Below are 16,302 nucleotides of genomic sequence, written 5' to 3'. Positions count from 1 at the left end.
CTGCGTCCTTCTTTTCTCATAGAAGCCAAGCCACGTGGGTTTGCACCCCCGCCAGCCACATGTGAGCAGCCCCGTCCCCCACCTCCTCGCCAGCACTGGGTGTGGTCGTGTTTCTCACCCCGGCTCCCGGGGTCGCCCCTCCTCCTCCGCCGTGCGCGTGTCCTCTCTGTGCGTGCTCGCTGCCGAGCTTCGTCGTCCCGGCAAAGGCCCTGAGGGGGACACCGTCCCCTCCACCTCGTCCGTGTCCTTCTCTGGGCAGCAGTCTCGACTGTCGGGACCTCCAGCTGGTCCAGCTCTCCTTTCAGGCTTGTGAGGGACAGGCTGTCTGGCCCACGAGCCCCAGGATATTTCCCTCTTTCTCCCGCAAGTTTGAGGGTTTGGTGTTTGTGTGTGAATCGGTGGGCCATTCGGAGTTCGTTTTCGTAGAAAACATGATACTTCGAACAAAGGTTCTTATTTTTTGGCCTGTAGAAGCCAGAGCCTGAATTTCCCCTACCTCCCCTCCAATGATACCTACTTTTTCCACTTCTATTCATTATTCAAATATCTGCTGCTGCCCACTGGGTGCCCAGCGCCATGCGGTCCTGGGGCCCGCAGGTGAGGGTATGAGACCCCCAGCTGCCCTCTGGAGCCCACTGTCAGGCCTCAACTGGCCACAGCCTGACCCTCCCAGATGCGGCCTTGGGACAAAGCGGGGGTGGCCACATCAGGCTCCAGAGCGGCCAAGGGGAGTGAGCCACCCGGGGGCCGTCCCCCTGGACCTCATCCTGCTGGCCCCTTCTGCCCCGCGCCCTGGCACCACCCTGGGGAGCGCGGCAGGGCAGGGACAATCGCCTGGCTTGTAGTCTCAGGCGGACACAAGCCCGCTTTCACGAGCCCACAGCCCCGGGTTTGTGCCGCCTGGCGCCAGAGGGAGCAGGCCCAGTGCCCAGCTGGGGAAGATGCTGCGCCGGCCACACCCCCAGCGGGCGGCGGGCAGAGGCTTCCTGCAACTGCCAGCCTGGGTGCCCGCACCCAGGCGGACAGGCCGCACCCCTCCGCGCCCCAGCCCAGGGAGACCCTGGGCCTCAGGAGCACACCCCAAGGCTGGGGGGGAGCCTGCCCTTGTGGTGGCCGAGCTCCAGCTCAGCCCCAGCGGGGGTACGTGTGACCGTCCTGCGGCTGCTATAACAAAATGCCCCAGACTCAGCAGCTCAACCACCACTTGACCCTACAGCCCAGAGGCCGGCCTGAAAAGCTCCCGCGAGCTGGCTCCTTCCGGAGGCGCTGGGCAGGGTCTGCGTCCTCCTCTCCCAGCTCGAGGCAACGCGCTCCGTGGTCTGACCTCGTCCTGAGCATCTGGCTTCTTCCTCCCCGACTGCCTCCTCCCCCGTCCTCTCTCTGACCCGGGGCCCCCACCTCCCTCCTGGAGGGTCCTTCGTGATGACGTCGGGCCCCCCAGGCACGGGCAGCTTAGAACCGGGGGACACAACAGAGAACCCCGCTTGTTTCATATACGTGAACAGCTTAAACTGGAGGACATAACAGGGAACCTCATTTGTTTCATATACATGAACAGCTTAAACTGGGGGACACAGAGAACCCCGCCTGTTTTACACACGTGGCTCACGTGTTACCGTGTGCGGCGCTTTGCGGTGGCTCACGTGTTACCGTGTGCGGCGCTTTGCGGTGTGCGGTGGTTTTATTACCCAGTAGACGTCCTTCAGAGGAAACTGAAGGGTGTGCGCGTTGACCTCACTCCTGCTGGAGAGAAGCCCGTGGCCTCTGCCCTCCCTGCGTCCTGGATGGCCCAGCCTTGGCCCTCAGGAGGAGCGGGGGTCTTAGGTGGCTGCTCTCTCTCCTTGGGAAGCACGTGGGGGCAGCGGGACCCCAGAGCAGGACAGCCCCCAAGCCCCGGGGTTTGGGAGAGCTTCCCGGAGCGTGTGGAATAGGACCTGGGCCGGCCCTCAACAAACGGCCGTCTCCGTGCCGTGCACAGCGGACGCCTGCCCACTGGACGGACAGGGCTCATGACAGCTCCCCCAGGGCTGGTTGAGCCAAAGCTCCCATCCTGGCTCCAGGGGCCACTGCTCACAGCCCTCGAGACAAGGCCCAGGGCAGGTGGCCGCAGGCCGTACGCCTGTTGTCGACCCGGAAGCTGCTGCCTAGACCACCAGCAGCAGCTCTCTAGGGGTCAAGACCCCGCCCTGGCTCAGATTTCATCCTGGAGCTGTGCCCAACTCTCCCAGGGAGCCTGTCTGGGAGGCCCTGGGCAGTGGGCCCTTCGCACCCTCACAGCAGGAGCCTGAAAGCTAGCCTGAGGGCTCTCTGGGAATGGCGCAGCCGACATGCACCCCGCGTGGTGGGACCGTAGACTGTGGTCTTGAGCCGGCCGTCCTAGGGGAGGCGCAGGCCTACTGCTCCCCGAAGTCTGGACAGGAGGATCAGACGGCACGTGCTCCCCAGCGTCAGCCCCTTCCCGAGCCGCTGCTCAGAAACTTGCCCCCAGGCTGTCAGAGCGTGGTCCCCCAGGGTGGGCCCGGGGCCTGCTTCCTGCTGCACGGCTTCACACCCTGAAAGCTGCCAGCACCCCGCCCCCTGGGGGCTGCAGCCAGCTCGTCAGCTATGACGGTGGCAGGCGGCTGAAAGCCCCAGGGACCATCGCCATCAGCGGGGTGAATGGAGACAAAACGTGGTCCACGCTCACACGGGATATGATTCAAGCCTGAGAAGGAAGGAAATGCTGGCCCGGCTCCATCGCGTGTGAACCTTGAGGACACAGCCGTGAAATGAGCCAGACACGGAAGGACAGACACTGTCTGACCCCAGTTCTGAGGTCCCGGAGGAGTCAGGGCCACGGAGACAGACAGGAGGGGGCCGGGGCTGGGGGAGGGGCGTCAGCGTCCACGGGGACAGGGTCTCAGGCTGGGAAGGTGAGAAAGTTCTGTATGAACGCGCTTAACGCCCCTGAGGTTGCAAATGGTTAAGATGCTAAGTTTTATGACTATTTGACCAGAATAGAGACAGACCAAAGGAAGAAAGTCTTCTCTAAAAATTTCAGACCGAAACCCGGAGTCGGGCAGCTGAACTTCACTACACATTTAATAACACATGCGGCATTCGGAACATCGTGATGAACAGGGTAGGGCTCACACACCACAGAGACACTCAGAGGCAAAGCAGGGGTCCCCTTGGACTGGGCAGCTCCCCAGGTTGCACGGCGGGGCCGACCGGGGTAACCACGGCGTCTCGCTGGCACTTCAGGCCACCCATGCGCACAGGCCCCGGCCGCTCCCGCTCCGCTGGGAGCAGGCCCGACGGCACTTCCGGGGGGCAGTCAATCGATGGATGACCTAGGTGTGCGAGCCGTGGGCTGGCCTGACACACGCTCCTGCTCGGGGAGAGGCTCGGACACCCGCCTTCCCAGGGCGATACTCCCGGTAGCGGAGGCCTGTCTGCGGGAAGGTGGCTCACAGCTGCGTCCGGAACGTGCTCAGAGGGTCCCTGCACCCCCTCCAAGTCTCCAAGAGGCTGCTTTGTGGAGCAGCGGGGGCAGTGGGGCTCCTCCTGACCCAGGGGGCAGGCCTCCCATGCCTGGGGAAGCCCCAGACTCAAACAGCGGGGCCTTCCTTTGCTGGGCATCCTGGCCCAGCGAGACAGCCCCCGCCCTGATGGTCAGGCAAACTGGCCGGTGTGCCGGGCTTTCCAGAAGAGGGGAAGTTCACCACCCCACACCCTGCTCCGAGGCCAAGCCTGGCTGAAGCCACCAGAGCATCTCCAGCTCTGGCATCTTGAGGGACCCGGGGGAGGCACACGTCTGAGGGAGGGGCTTGAGTTTTGCAGCCTCAGCTTCCAGCTCCAAGAACAGGGACGTCATCGCCCCAGACCAACTGCAGCCCAGCGGCGTCATGTCACCAGGCCTGGGCCAGGGAGCTGCCTGCGCCGCGGGAGATGGGGTGTGGGGCGGGCTCCCTGAGAGGGGCCTCGAGGGGGTCGGGGCAGGGAGGCGGGGAGAGGGCTGCCTTCCGGGAGGCACCGCGCTTATTCCCGGAGGGCGGGAGGGCGCTCAGACGGTGAGCGAGATGAAGCTGTTGTAGCGCTGGATGTTTCTCTTGAGGATCTCGGAGCAGGGCCCCAGCACGCGCTCGAAGCGGGGCCGGTCCAGCTTCACGCACTTGAGGGGCCCCCGGGCCACCACCGTGGCTGCCCGGGGCCGATTCAGGAGAAGCGCGATCTCCCCTGGGGGCGAGGGGCGTCAGGGCTGCGGGCATCGGGGTGCCCTCCCCAGGGGGACGGCGCCCAGGCCTCCCGGGACTCCCCTGCCCCCGCCCAGGCCCTGCTGGGGCCCCGCAAGCTGGCCGCCCCCCCGGGAGAGAGCCCGCACTCACCGAAGTAGTCAGAGGGCCCGAGGCGCCCGACCTCCACATACTCCTCGCTGGGGGACCGGCGCTGTAGGACCGAAGCCGCGCCCTGCAGAGGCCAAGGGCGCGCGTGAGGGCCAGCCAGCCAGGGCCCAGCGGGCCAGGGTGGGGGTTCCTGGGCTCACCCCCGAGGGTCCTGTCTGCAACCCCCTTCTGCCAGCTCCGCACGCCCCCACCTGGAGCAAGGTGCAGGCTCCGGGAGCCGTGCTCGGCGCAGGGCACACCCTGGCCACCCCCTGGGCCGGGTGCCGGCAGAACCTAGGGCCATCTCTTGGGCAGCACTCCCCCCAGCCAACCTTGGCCTAAGTCTCAAGGACAGGGGCAGTGTGGCCTGGGGGTCGCGCTCCGCCTGCGCGGTGACGGGGCGCCTGCAGACCCCGAGGCTCAGCGATGAGTGAGGCCACAGCCCACACCTGAGACGCAGCTTCAGCGGCCACAGCCAGCCCTGGGGGCTTCCAAATGCAGAGTCCCTGGCCTGTCGCCTGGGGTCGGGGGCTGGAGCCTCGTCCAAACTGGGGTCTTCCCCACGCAGCTGAGGAGTCAGGGCGAGGCCTCCCCAGCCGCCCCACCAGCCTGCACGGTCTCCAGCGGCTCTGAGCCACGCAGACGGACACAGCGCCCTCTGTATCCATGCTGGCCCCCAGTGGGGCACGTCCGCAGCACGGCCAAGCAGCTGGGGCCCCAGGACAAGGTTCCTGTGGCACCGGGGTCCTCTCGCGCCCACCAGGCCCTCGGCTACCTGCTGCTCACGCGTGTCCCCAGTCTGGACAGCCAGTGCCAACACCCTGGCCACACAGACGAGCACAGTCTGTCTCCCCGTGGACTCGGCTCACCAGGACCCAGAAACACGCGTGCTGGCCCGGCCGCGGCCGGGTTAACGAGTGAACCCTTCTGCCCAAGCTACGAGACGCAGTCAGAAGACCCTGCCAGCGCCCGCCAGGCCTGGACCTCTGGCCCTGGGCAGCCCCATTCTGGCCCCTTCCGGCCCCAGGGCCTCTCGGCTCCCAGGCGTCTGGGGTGTTTACGATGCTGGTGGACAGACAGAGGGACCTGGAATGAGCAGACTTCTCCACCCACCCGGGAGTCCTCCCTTGGCTGGACCACCCCCGCCGGGAGTGCTCCTTGGGCCGGAAACCCCCCGCCGGGAGTGCTCCCTGGGCCGACACCCCCCCCCGCGAGTGCTCCCTGGGCCGGACCCCCCCCCCCGCCGGGAGTGCTCCTTGGGCCGGAAACCCCCGACCCGGGAGTGCTCCCTGGGTGAGACGCCCACAGACCCAGGCCACGCTGCCGCAGCCCCGCCTCCACCAGGGAACGTCTGCCCCGGTGCCTGGGCAGCTGGGCCACAGGACAGGGCCACGCGCCCCGGGTGCCCGCGATGACCCTGGGTCACTGCTTCACGAGGCAGGGAAGCTCCGCAGCAGCCCCGGGGGTCTCCGTTTCAGCAGCCAAGGCTGACCATCCACCACCGCGGGCCCTGATGCAAAGGCAGACAGTCCCTGTCCTGGGAAGGTACAGCCAGCAAGCCCGGGGCGGGAGCGAGGGAAACGCACAGATGGGCTCGGTGGGGTGCGGCCTCGGCCAGCAGGGCCCGGTGTTCCCACGACATGGGCCCCGGCGTGCCCAGCACACGCCCAGCTCTTCCCACCCCAGAGAGACCATCACGGGCCCGGAGCAGCCGGCCCGTCCGAGCTCCTTTCCCAGACGGCAGAAAAGGCAGCGCAGACGTCCTCCAGGGACTGAGCACCGGAACTCTGGGGGCTGGAAAAACACACTCGCCAGGATCCAGGCCACATTCCCCAAACTTCTCACTCACTGACTCTAGCCCAGCTCTCAAAATAAACCGGGTCACAGAGGAGTCTGCCCGGGAGGACGCACGGGAAGAACGTCCCTGCCAGAGCCTGGGGGAGATGGGTTATCACAAGAGACCCGTTTTCCTTAAAACATTTTTCATGTTTGAAATTTTTCTACAGAGGCAAAACCCAAATCAACTCTGGTTTCGACAATGGGCACGCATGACCTTTATGAGACGGAGCAGCCAAGGTTGAGGGGATGCGCTTGTAGAAGCAGTGCCTCGGGCTTCCCGCTCCCCCAAACCACCTCCCAGCCCGGCCCAGAGCCCCCAGCAGTGCAGGTGATGGCCGTCGGGAATCGTGGTTCCGGCCGTGGGGACTGCGCCCAGCGAGGCAGGGAGGGCAGCCTCACCCCCTTAGGGTCCCCCCATCCTGCAGGCCGTCACCTAGGCCTCTGGCTTGTGAGCCGGATGCCACTTAAGGACTAAGAGAACTGACCAGTGAGGACCAGCAGGCACAGGCACCCCCAGAACCCACAGGCGCCCCAGAACCTGCAGGCGCCCTGAACCCACAGGCGCCCCCCGAACCCGCAGCTGCCCCCAGAACCCGCAGGCACCCCAGAACCCGCAGGCGCCCCCAGAACCCGCAGGCACCCCCGAACCCGCAGGCGCCCCCAGAACTCTGGGGCAACAGGGCAGACGGGTCAGCGCCCGGGGTGCAACCCCAGGGGGTCGGGTTAGGGGCTGGGCAGACGGCGTCCAGGGAGAGAGACGACCCCCCTCCCCCGGCTCCCAGCCGCTGGGCACAGACCGGAGTCTGTCGCAGCCCTCGTGCGTGTCCAGCCCAGCGAGGGAAGGGACACACGCGCCTCTCAGTGCACAGGGGTGAATCTGAGCCCTGGCCCGCCTTGCAGTGAGAACTCAGGCTCAGGGCCCACTGATGCCAAGTTCAGGGAAAACAAAAAGAAGCTGTGAAGATGTCAGTCGCTCGGCCGCATCTGATTCTTTATGACCCCATGGACTATAGACCGCCAGGCTCCTCTGTCCCTGGGATTCTCCAGGCCAGAACGCTGGAGTGGGTGGCCATTCCCTTCTCCAGGGGATCTTCCCAACCCAGGGATTGAATCGGGGTCTCTTGCACTGCAAGCGGATTCTTTATCCTCCGAGCCACCAGGGGAATGCACTTATTTCAACAAATATATATTTAAAAATAACAACGTCACGGCCATAAACTGGAACTGGCATCACTTCCCATAAATTAAAGGGCGACTGAGAGAAGGGACATGGGTGCAGGTACAGGAAGCCCCACCGGCAGCGCCCCGATGCAGCCTGGGCCAGCCCCGCACAGCTCCCGCGGCTCGGGCCTGGCTCCTCCGCACGCTGGCCACTGAGGAGAGCCAGGCACCGCCCAAACCTCAGTTGCCTCACCTGCAGGACGGGCAGGCTTCCGGCCACGGCCAGACACGGGGAGCCAGGCGCGCAGGCCCAGGGCAGCCTGGCTGAGACTGGGAGGGTAGCCGCCCTCGGGCCGCGCCCCCCCAGCCAGCGGGCAGCGGCGGGGGTGGGGGCTGACACTCCCACAGGCTGATCTGTCCAGGACGGCGCGTCTGCAGGGTCTCCCTCTACGGCCACGGTCTGTGCACACTGCTCACCTCTGCCCCCGCTGGTGCTGGGGAGCAAACGGGACCTCAGGATCCATGTCTGTGGTCTGGGAACGCCACCGCCTCGAGGACCTGGGAAAGCAGAGCTGGACGGCTCACAGGGGGACGCGGTCAGGTCGTCTGGCGCCTAGGAGTGCCCACGTGGCTGGCGCTGGGAGCTGTCCTCCCCAAGGAAAGGGCGACTGAGGTGCACAGGCTAGGACCTATAAAAGGGGGCTCCCAGAGGACGAGGCCACTGGGCGATGAATTAGGACCCAGGAGCCCCCTGGGCTCCTCTGACCCTCGCAGGGGACATCAGAGCCGCCCAAGACAGGGGCTGTGCCATCTGGGCATGAGAGCCCCGCAGACGGTCAGCAGAGGCATGCTCAAGCAGCGAGCAGACACCAGACGGGGGTCGCCACCTCAAGAGACGGCAGTGCATGGAGCTCCTCGGAACCTGCTCAGAGGACAAGGCTGAAGTCATGAGGCCACAAGAACCAGCACAGAGATGCTCGGAGCAGCTTCCTTCTTAAGTGTCAAGACCTGGAAGCAACCAAAGGGCCTTTCCGAAGGTGACAGATACACAGACTGGCAAAGGACGGGGGAGCCCAGCGCGCGGCCGTCCGCGGGGCCCACAGAGTCAGACGCAGCTGGGTAGCTGCATGCCACCGACGTCCAGACGGTAGACTGTACTCGGCGCTAGAAACAGTGAGCCGTCCAGCCCTGGAGAGCCACGGAGGAAGCGCGCACGCAGATCACTGGATGAAAAGCACTGGCAAGAGACAGCCTCAGACCCCGTGATTCCAGCTGCAGGACCACCTGGAAAAGGGGAACCGGGGGATGCTGAAGAGCTGGGCGCCGGCGTGGGAGCGCCAGGCGGGCAGGGACGGCGTGAGGCCTCTCCCAGCAGGGAGGCCGCTCGTGTGATGCAGTGGTGGCCGATGAGGGCCTGAGTGCCCGGGCTGGGCTCCGTACGTTCCCTCCACGTTGCTGTGAACTGAAGCCACCCTTCAGAGACGCAGAATGGACGCGGTCCAGATGGGAGCCCTCCGGGTGCTGGTGACCGAGCCGGCAGGGATGACAGACAGCTGAGTGGGTGGGGCGGGTGGACATGCAGGCAGAAGGCGCTTGGCCCAGCCAGGCTTCTGGAAAAGCGCTTCCCTGGTTCAGCCCAGAAGCGGAGAGTGTCTTCCTGCTGCCTCTGGACCGAGACAGCCATGCTCCAACACCTCAGGCCCCGCTCTCTCCCCGGACATGAGAGTCTGGCACCTACCGCGGCGGGACCTCACAGATGTGGGCTGCCCTCAGGCACCTCCCTGTGGGGCCCCTGCGGCTGAGCCTTGAAGGCCGTCATCTGGCGGCGGAGGGGCAGGGCGAGCCATCAGACAGGCCGTGGTGAGGAGCAGGGGTCCAGGACAGGCAGACCCCTGGGCCCACAGGAGGCCCCCCCAGGAGCCGGGAGTCCCGGGCGGGACCGCTGCCGTCGTCCAGCTCCTAAGAAGCCTGGGCAGCTGGACACAACGTCCCTGCCCTTGCAGGGTGTCTCGGAGGGCATCCAAAGCCCTTGTCTGTAGGGCAGTGGTCTGGTTCGGCCTGCCCCCGCGCCTGCCCGCCGTAGCCTTGGGCCTGAGGTTCCTCTGGACACCCCGCCCACCTTCCCCACTTGGAGGACTTCCACTCACACGTCCATACGCAGCCCACCGAAGCGCGGGCCCCGGCTCCACCCCGGCCTCCCCGTCTCCGCATGGGACCAGGGCAGGTCTGCAGCCAGTGGTTCTCCCACCTCAGCGAACACCCCGCACACGGCCCAGCGGCGGCCACCGTCCCCGCAGGTCACTGAGCCTCGGCCCGGCGCACAGTGGGGCTTTCGGGTGTCTCCCTGAAAGTTCCCGAGATGACGGTGAACACAGAGGCCCCTCCAGAGACGGCTTCGAAGTGGCCGCTCAGCGGTCGCGTCAACGTCAGGGACGTTCACAAAAGTGATTTGCAAAGAGAGGAGCTGCGTCCAGCCTTGGGTTTCCATGGCAACGCCTCCTGGCTGTGGGAGCAGGCTGGAGGGAACCGGCTCTGCCCAGCTGCCCACAGGGCCCCCGAGGCTCTGCCGCGTGGAGTCACCCACAGGGTGGGCTGCATCAGGACCGAGGACTGAGACCCAGGCCGGCCTTCGGCCTGTGCCCAGAGTCCTTCCGGGGGTAAACTGAGTCCCCAGGGCTGCAGGCGGCCCATGCTCCTCACCAGGCCCCGCCTGCCAGCCCCCTCCCTGGGCAGCCCCCCGGGCTCTGTCCTGCAGACGCTTCCAGGAGCCCTGCGCTCCCGCCGTCAGTGGCCAAGAACCCGCGGGCCACCAGGTGCTTCAGGGCCTCGGTGACTAGACGGGGTCGCAGAGTGGCCGGGCTGCCTCGGACTCCACATTCAGCCGCTGGCCAGGCCCCGGGAGACCCACTGTGCCTTCTGTCCTCATGTCCGAGCGGCCCCAGGCTGACGGCCGCATGCCTGCTCTGGCCTCCGGAGAACACACTCCTGGAGCGCTGGGGTCCACTGTCCAAGGGGCTGGCAGGCCCCCACGGCCTCAGAGATGGCTGGCGTGACGCAGAGCCCAGAGACAAGGAGCGCCCGCCGCAGGCCTGGCAGAGGCCCCGGGGCCCACTGAGCCCCGGCAGGCACCCAGCAGGCGTTGGCAATGCTGCGTCCAGTGTGTGCAGGGGCTGGTCCTCACGTCTGTGCAGGTGGGGGTCCCTGCCAGCCCCTCACACGGGGGACGCAGCGCCCAGGGCAGCCTGCACCCACCTGAAGAGCAGGGGGCAGACAGAGGCCTGGCGGAAGGCGGGGGTGAGCAGCAGCAGCGCCAGGGCAGCCCGCACCCGGCACGGCCTCAGGTCCACCCCGAGGGGGCAGGGCCCCGCCAGTCCACACTCCCCGCTCCTCACGGAGCTGGGGGCCCGGCCTCCAGGTCAGCGGATGTCGGTGTCAACTGCATCAGAGAAACACCTTTGCAGAAACACCTGGAGACCCACGTTGGACCAGGCCCCTGGGTCCAGCAGCCTGGGTCCTTCCCGGCACATCCACAGGGCAAACGTCCTTTCCTGTCTGGCTGTCTGCTTTGTGGGCTGAGGCCACACCGAATTGTACAAACAAGCAAACAGCCTGCATAAGGGATCTACTCAGACGCTCCAGCACATCCTCCAGAGGAATCAGGGTCACGGGGGGCTCGGGGGAGCACAGGGCTGGCGTGGGGAGATACTGCGCCCCCCTCAGAGGTGGCCGGGGCCACAGGCAGGAAACACGGCGTGAGGCTGCAGACGCTCAGCCTGCCCTTCAGTTCTGAGCCCGTGACGCCTGCGAACCCCGAGGCCCCACCGTGACTTCCTCAGTTTGGTGGATCACAGAAGAAAAGCAAAAAATACCCAAGTTGCCAAGGAGGCCACTTCAAATACATCGCACGATGCTGTGAAAGCTGCACCTTCCGAGGGGGCTGGGTTACCCTCCAGGGCCAGCACCGCCGCCGTTCCTGGGAGTCAGCCCCCCACGCCCTTCCCCGACCTCCACCACCCAGTCAGCAGGGGGGCCTCAGCCACACAGCCAAGCTCCCACAGAGCCCGGAGTTGCTCTCCCAAGGCTCCCGCGGACAGCTTTTGTGCAGGAGGCGTCAGGGCCCCCGGGGAGGCCCCTGCCCCACCTCCCGCTGCCCGGAACACAGACCACACTGTGGTGGCAGGTGTGCCCCCGAAGACGACCACAGCTCGGCTTTCACGGCCTCTAACGGAAGCGCCAAGAAACCTCAGGCCCCGGAGCAGCCGAGACAAGCGGTCAGCATCCACCTGCCTCTCCAGCAGAAGGGGCCCAAGGGACCCCGGGGAGCACGGGAGGCAGCGCGCACACCTCCCTCACACACAGTCGCACCCCACCGTGGGGGTCCCATGCAGCGGAGCCTGTGGGGCCCTCCAGCTGCTCTCCGCGGGTCCTCGGCGGGGGGGCGGGGGCGGGGGGGAGGGGGAGGGGCGCGCCCTGGAAGCCCCAGTTGCCGAGGCTCCGTGAGGACCCCGCAGGTCCAGCTGACACAGCTCTGTGGCCGTGGACCCGACGCGCAGCCCTTGGCCCCAGAGAGTTGCTCTCCTCCCCTCAGCCTCAAGAGCACAAGAACCAAGCTGCAAACTCAGCGGCCTGCAATCGAGTGCAGAGCCCAGAGCGAGGCGCGGTGGCGGGTGCAGAGGCGCACGGCGAGGGGCACGGCACCCAGGCGGCAAGCAGCAGCCGGGCAGGGGCGCCGGTCCAGAGGCCGACCCGAGTTCTCGCGCGGAGCACGGCTCCGCTGCCCTTGAGTCCTCAGGAGCCTCTGCCTCCGGGACCCCGTGCCTGCAGCACGCCAGGCTCGTCTCTCCTTCACTGTCTCCGGGAACTCGCACAGACCCACGTCCATCGAGCCGGTGGTGCCATCCAGCCATCTCATCCTCTGCCGTCCCCTCCTCCTGCCCCAACCCGTCCCAGCATCAGAGTCTTCTCCAGTGAGTCAGCTCTTCACATCAGCTGGCCAAAGTGTTGCAGCTTCAGCTTCAGCATCAGTCCTTCCAATGAGCACCCAGGGCTGATCTCCTTTAGGAGGGACTGGCTGGATCTCCCTGCAGTCCAAGGGACTCTCAAGAGTCTTCTCCAACACCACAGTTCAAAAGCACCAATTCGTCGGCACTCAGCCTGATTTTCAAATACTGACAATTTAAATGTTTAGAAAGGAAAGCCCACAGTGCAAGCCAGTGCACACCGCACCCCCCTGGGCTGTGTTCGGAGAACGCAACTTTCTGCTGGAACGCGCTCCAGAAACCGCGAGCCAGACCCCGGCGCGTCTGCGGGCTTGCAGGAGGATCCGACGGCAGGACCGGGACCTGCAGGGACGGGAGCAGCTGAGTCCTGGGAGGAAGGCCCTGGAGGTGCTCCGAGTGAGGCTGAGGCTCCACCCGTGGGGTCACCTCTGGCGCCAGCAGGCGGGAGCCTTCTGTGAGGCCACAGCCGGAGCCGGGGCTGACACGCAGGGTGCCACCTCTCGGTCTATGGAGCGGAGACTGCGCCGGCAGGAATCGTAATTTGTTTTGTCTGGGGTTCTTTCCCTTTCTTTCAAGAAACCTGATTGCCGAATGAGTCTCCCGCCCCAGGGCAGGAAGGCTTCCTGTGGACGGCTCCCCAGCCCGGCCCAGGGGCTCTGGTGCGCCCGGCGCCAGGACTGGAAGGTGGCCGGCCCCGTTCCCAAGTGCACACGGTGAAGCTCGTGGCCGCCCCCTCGAGACCCTCCCGTGGCCGTTCTCCTGACCCTTCAGCCTTCCGACGGCTCCCATGGGAGCAGCCAGGCAGGCAGCTAGAAGAACCGCAGGCACTCTCCCAGGAGGAGCTTCTGCAGGAGTCCAGGGCAAGCCCCCCAGGACCCCCGGCCACGGGGCGAGCGTGTGGCCTGAGGCACCGAGGGGGACCGCTCGTGGGAGGACGCACGCTCACGCAAAGCAGCCGGGGAGCCCCCTTCCGCTGTTTCAAACTGAGACGGTGGCTCCAAGCCGGGGGTGCCGGTCCCCCGTCCCCGGGTTGTGGCCTCTCTGCACCACCCCCAGGCGGGGTTGGCTCTCCCTGGACGGCTCAGGGACCCTCTCTTGGCCTCCACAGTGCTGTGAGCGCCTGATCTCTGAGAGCAGCTCGCGGGGCTGGAGCACGCGCTTTCCCGGCAGGCGGGCGACAGAAACCCTTCCCACCAGGAGGCCCGGCGCAGCAGGGAGCAAGCCAGACCCACATAGTTTTCGGCCTGCGTCACGGGGAGGGCCGCACGGCCAGGCGCCCCCCCCGCCCCCGTCCACCCCAGGACGGCTGTGGCTCCTCTCCGGGGACCACGGCCAAGCCCCGGCCCCAGGTGGGGGGACACGCGGCTCCGCAGCTGCCCGTGCCCGTCAGCGGCAGGCTGAGCGTAGCCGCCACGGATTACGGCAGAGCCAGCTGTCACCGCGGCGGGGGGGGGGGGGGGGGGGGGCGGCGGGCCGGCCGGTGACTCACACGGGCCCAGGTGAGGGAAGCTGGTGCCCACCTCTCACACCAAACTCGACCGGGGACCACAGCCAGTTCACATGGTTGTGAGAAGCCACATGGGGAGACCCTCCCGGGCCCCCAGCTCACACGCTTCCCCTGCGAGGATGCACACAGCCCCCTGGGTCCCCTTCGGGGCAGCCTCTCCCCTCCCTCGACCAAGCCCGGGCCCCCAGCTTCACGTGCTCGGCTGGTATGTCTGGTCTCCGTAACATCTGCGTGGGGTGGCCTGGGGGCCAGGGCGGACCCGTGGGTCCCAGGGCGAGGACGCCGGTGGGGGCCCGAGGCCGCTGTCCACACGGCCGACGGAGGCGGTGGGCATGGAGCGCCGGGCAGGGTGGCGCGTGCAGACCAGGCCTCACCCCTGACTCCACAGCCCCCCTGGCTAGAGCTGCTGCGGGGGCCCCCGCCCGCCCGAGCTGGACTCACCTCCGTGATGATGAAGAAGTCGTCCCCGGGCTGACCCTGGACAACAATCTTCTCTCCATCTTCAAACCGCACAGGCTCCAGGGCATCGGCCACCGTCAGACGCTCCCACTTCTCCAGGGATGCTGAGGGAGGACACAGGGGTCACGGGAGGCCGGGGAGTCCGGGGGCAGTGCCCCTCCCCAGACCACCTCGGGAACGCCCACGTGGCCAGGCCTGGGGCGACGAGGCTTTGCTAACTCACAGGGATGAACAAGACAGCACCTGTCTGCGCAGGAGCGCAGGCTTCCCCACGAGTGCGTGGGGCCAGGAGGCAGCCACGGCCCAGCAAGGGCACGAGGGCGCAGAACCCAGACCGGGCCCGGCCCACACCAACCACGGGCTCAGCGTAAACACGGAACGAGGGGCCGCGGGCGTGTGTCCAGCGTAACCTGGGCTGAAATGCTTTTATCTTTGAGAGAACAGAGCTGCCTGGAGTTTTGCAAACAATGCAATCACAGCTCGGCACTCAGGCTGCTCAGGGGTTTAAATAATTCAGAGGCGGAAGCCATCGCTGTTTCTGAAACACCATTCAGCGCCGCCGAAGAGCACACGGCCGAGTTTACGTTGTGACGGAGGTGTGGACCACCTTCCGTTATTTCAGGTCAAGATACTTCGGTCCAGTGGCAAGGTTAAGGCTCCCGAGTTCTGCACCCTCCCCGCTCCCTCGCGCCTTCCCTCCCCATCACCATCCCCTCTCAGCCCTCTGGAAGGGAACACAATAACCAGCTCCTCTTTCATAAGAGGTTAACGATCGCCTGATCGGTTCTTTCTCGGTCAAAGAAACTTCTCTGGCCTGTGCTCAGCACTCACTCGCGCATCAGCCGCTGAAACACACGGCAGGCCATCTATCTCGGGGCCCGCCTAGGGGCAGGGGCTCTCGGCTCAACAGCCCATGCCAGGGCCGCACATCCCGAAGCACAGGCTTCTGACCGAGCCCGGGCTGGAGCGGCGCCTCTGTTGCGGGCGGCAGGGAAGGTGGGGAGCCCCTGGCAGCAGGCTGCCCGCCAGCCGCCGCCCTGGGTGGGACCAGCCCCGCGATCCGCGCCCCACGCCCGCAGGAGGCGGCGAGGCCCCCGCGTGACCGCAGGTGACTCTGGCAGGGACCACGGTCTGTCCCCACGAGGAAACCGGTGCCGGTAAACGCGTGACTGGCGTTTGGTCTCCTTCCAAGGCGACGAGAGCCTCTGACTTTACAGCCTCTGGCTCAGGAAGCTCACTTCCTCATGTTTGATCAGCAGGTTTTTCTATTACACTTGAGACCTTGAACATCCCGAGGTCCGAGAATCAGGGCTTCCTCCCCGACGATGCAAATCCCAGGAGAGAAGGGTCGGAGAAGCTGGTGGGCGACTCCTTGGCCCTGACCTCCGAGGTGGACGCTTCAGGGCACTTTTGCTGTGCTCAGCTCCAGGTGCAGACGGTCAGCCCACGTGGGGTCACCCCAACGCAGCCCTTCTAGGGGAGCCTCCATGCTGCCGGGGAACGCGGTGGAAATCCCCCAGGAAATGCCAGAGGTGCCCCGAAGGTGCCCCCCGGCACAGCCAAGGGAGCGGCAGGCACCCTGCTGAGAAGGGGCCTGCCGGGGGCCAGGCTCCGGGAGGACACGGCCCTCCGGCCCCGAGCCCGACCCGCTCTCCTTCAGGGAGACCTTGCGCTCCTGCCCCGGCCTGCAGCTTGCTTCTTCCCTGGGAAATGAGGTCGGGACGTCTCTGCCCCCCCGGGAAGCCCGAGGAGCTGCAGGGCCGCCCCGGGCAGGCAGCCTGCCCCCACTGCTCACAGCGCCCAGGGCCCTGACTCCACAGACGTGCCCTTCCCGTTGTAAAGTGGAAAAAATACTCAGAACATTGGAACGGCCAGCACAGGCAGCATCCGTCCCGAGTGGAATCGCAGAACCACCTGGCCACGGCCGCTTCGGAGCTGCTCCTCAGACACTCTGCACTGACAGGACCCAGTC

General features: G+C 66.4%; 1 protein-coding gene across 6 annotated transcripts in view; it reads right to left on the bottom strand.

The window, feature by feature from the left end:
* Window positions 1-3,063: 3,063 nt before the first annotated feature.
* PRKAR1B (protein kinase cAMP-dependent type I regulatory subunit beta) overlaps window positions 3,064-16,302 on the bottom strand; it is a 74,666-nt gene continuing 61,427 nt past the window's right edge. For 5 of the 6 annotated variants that reach the window (XM_069569729.1, XM_069569728.1, XM_069569730.1 and 2 more), the window contains 3 exons: window positions 14,313-14,434; window positions 4,368-4,449; window positions 3,064-4,218 (listed from right to left, as the gene is read on the bottom strand). In XM_069569729.1, coding sequence (XP_069425830.1) covers window positions 4,046-4,218; window positions 4,368-4,449; window positions 14,313-14,434 — 377 coding nt within the window. In that variant the 3' untranslated portion in view covers window positions 3,064-4,045. Of the gene's footprint in view, window positions 4,219-4,367; window positions 4,450-7,841; window positions 8,649-14,312; window positions 14,435-16,302 lie in introns of all 6 variants that reach the window. The other variant, XR_011252587.1, reaches the window with a different exon arrangement.

The sequence above is a fragment of the Ovis canadensis genome, chromosome 24 (genome assembly GCF_042477335.2).
Source record: "Ovis canadensis isolate MfBH-ARS-UI-01 breed Bighorn chromosome 24, ARS-UI_OviCan_v2, whole genome shotgun sequence".
NCBI lineage: Eukaryota > Metazoa > Chordata > Mammalia > Artiodactyla > Bovidae > Ovis > Ovis canadensis.
This window is presented reverse-complemented; position numbering and strand designations above follow the sequence as displayed.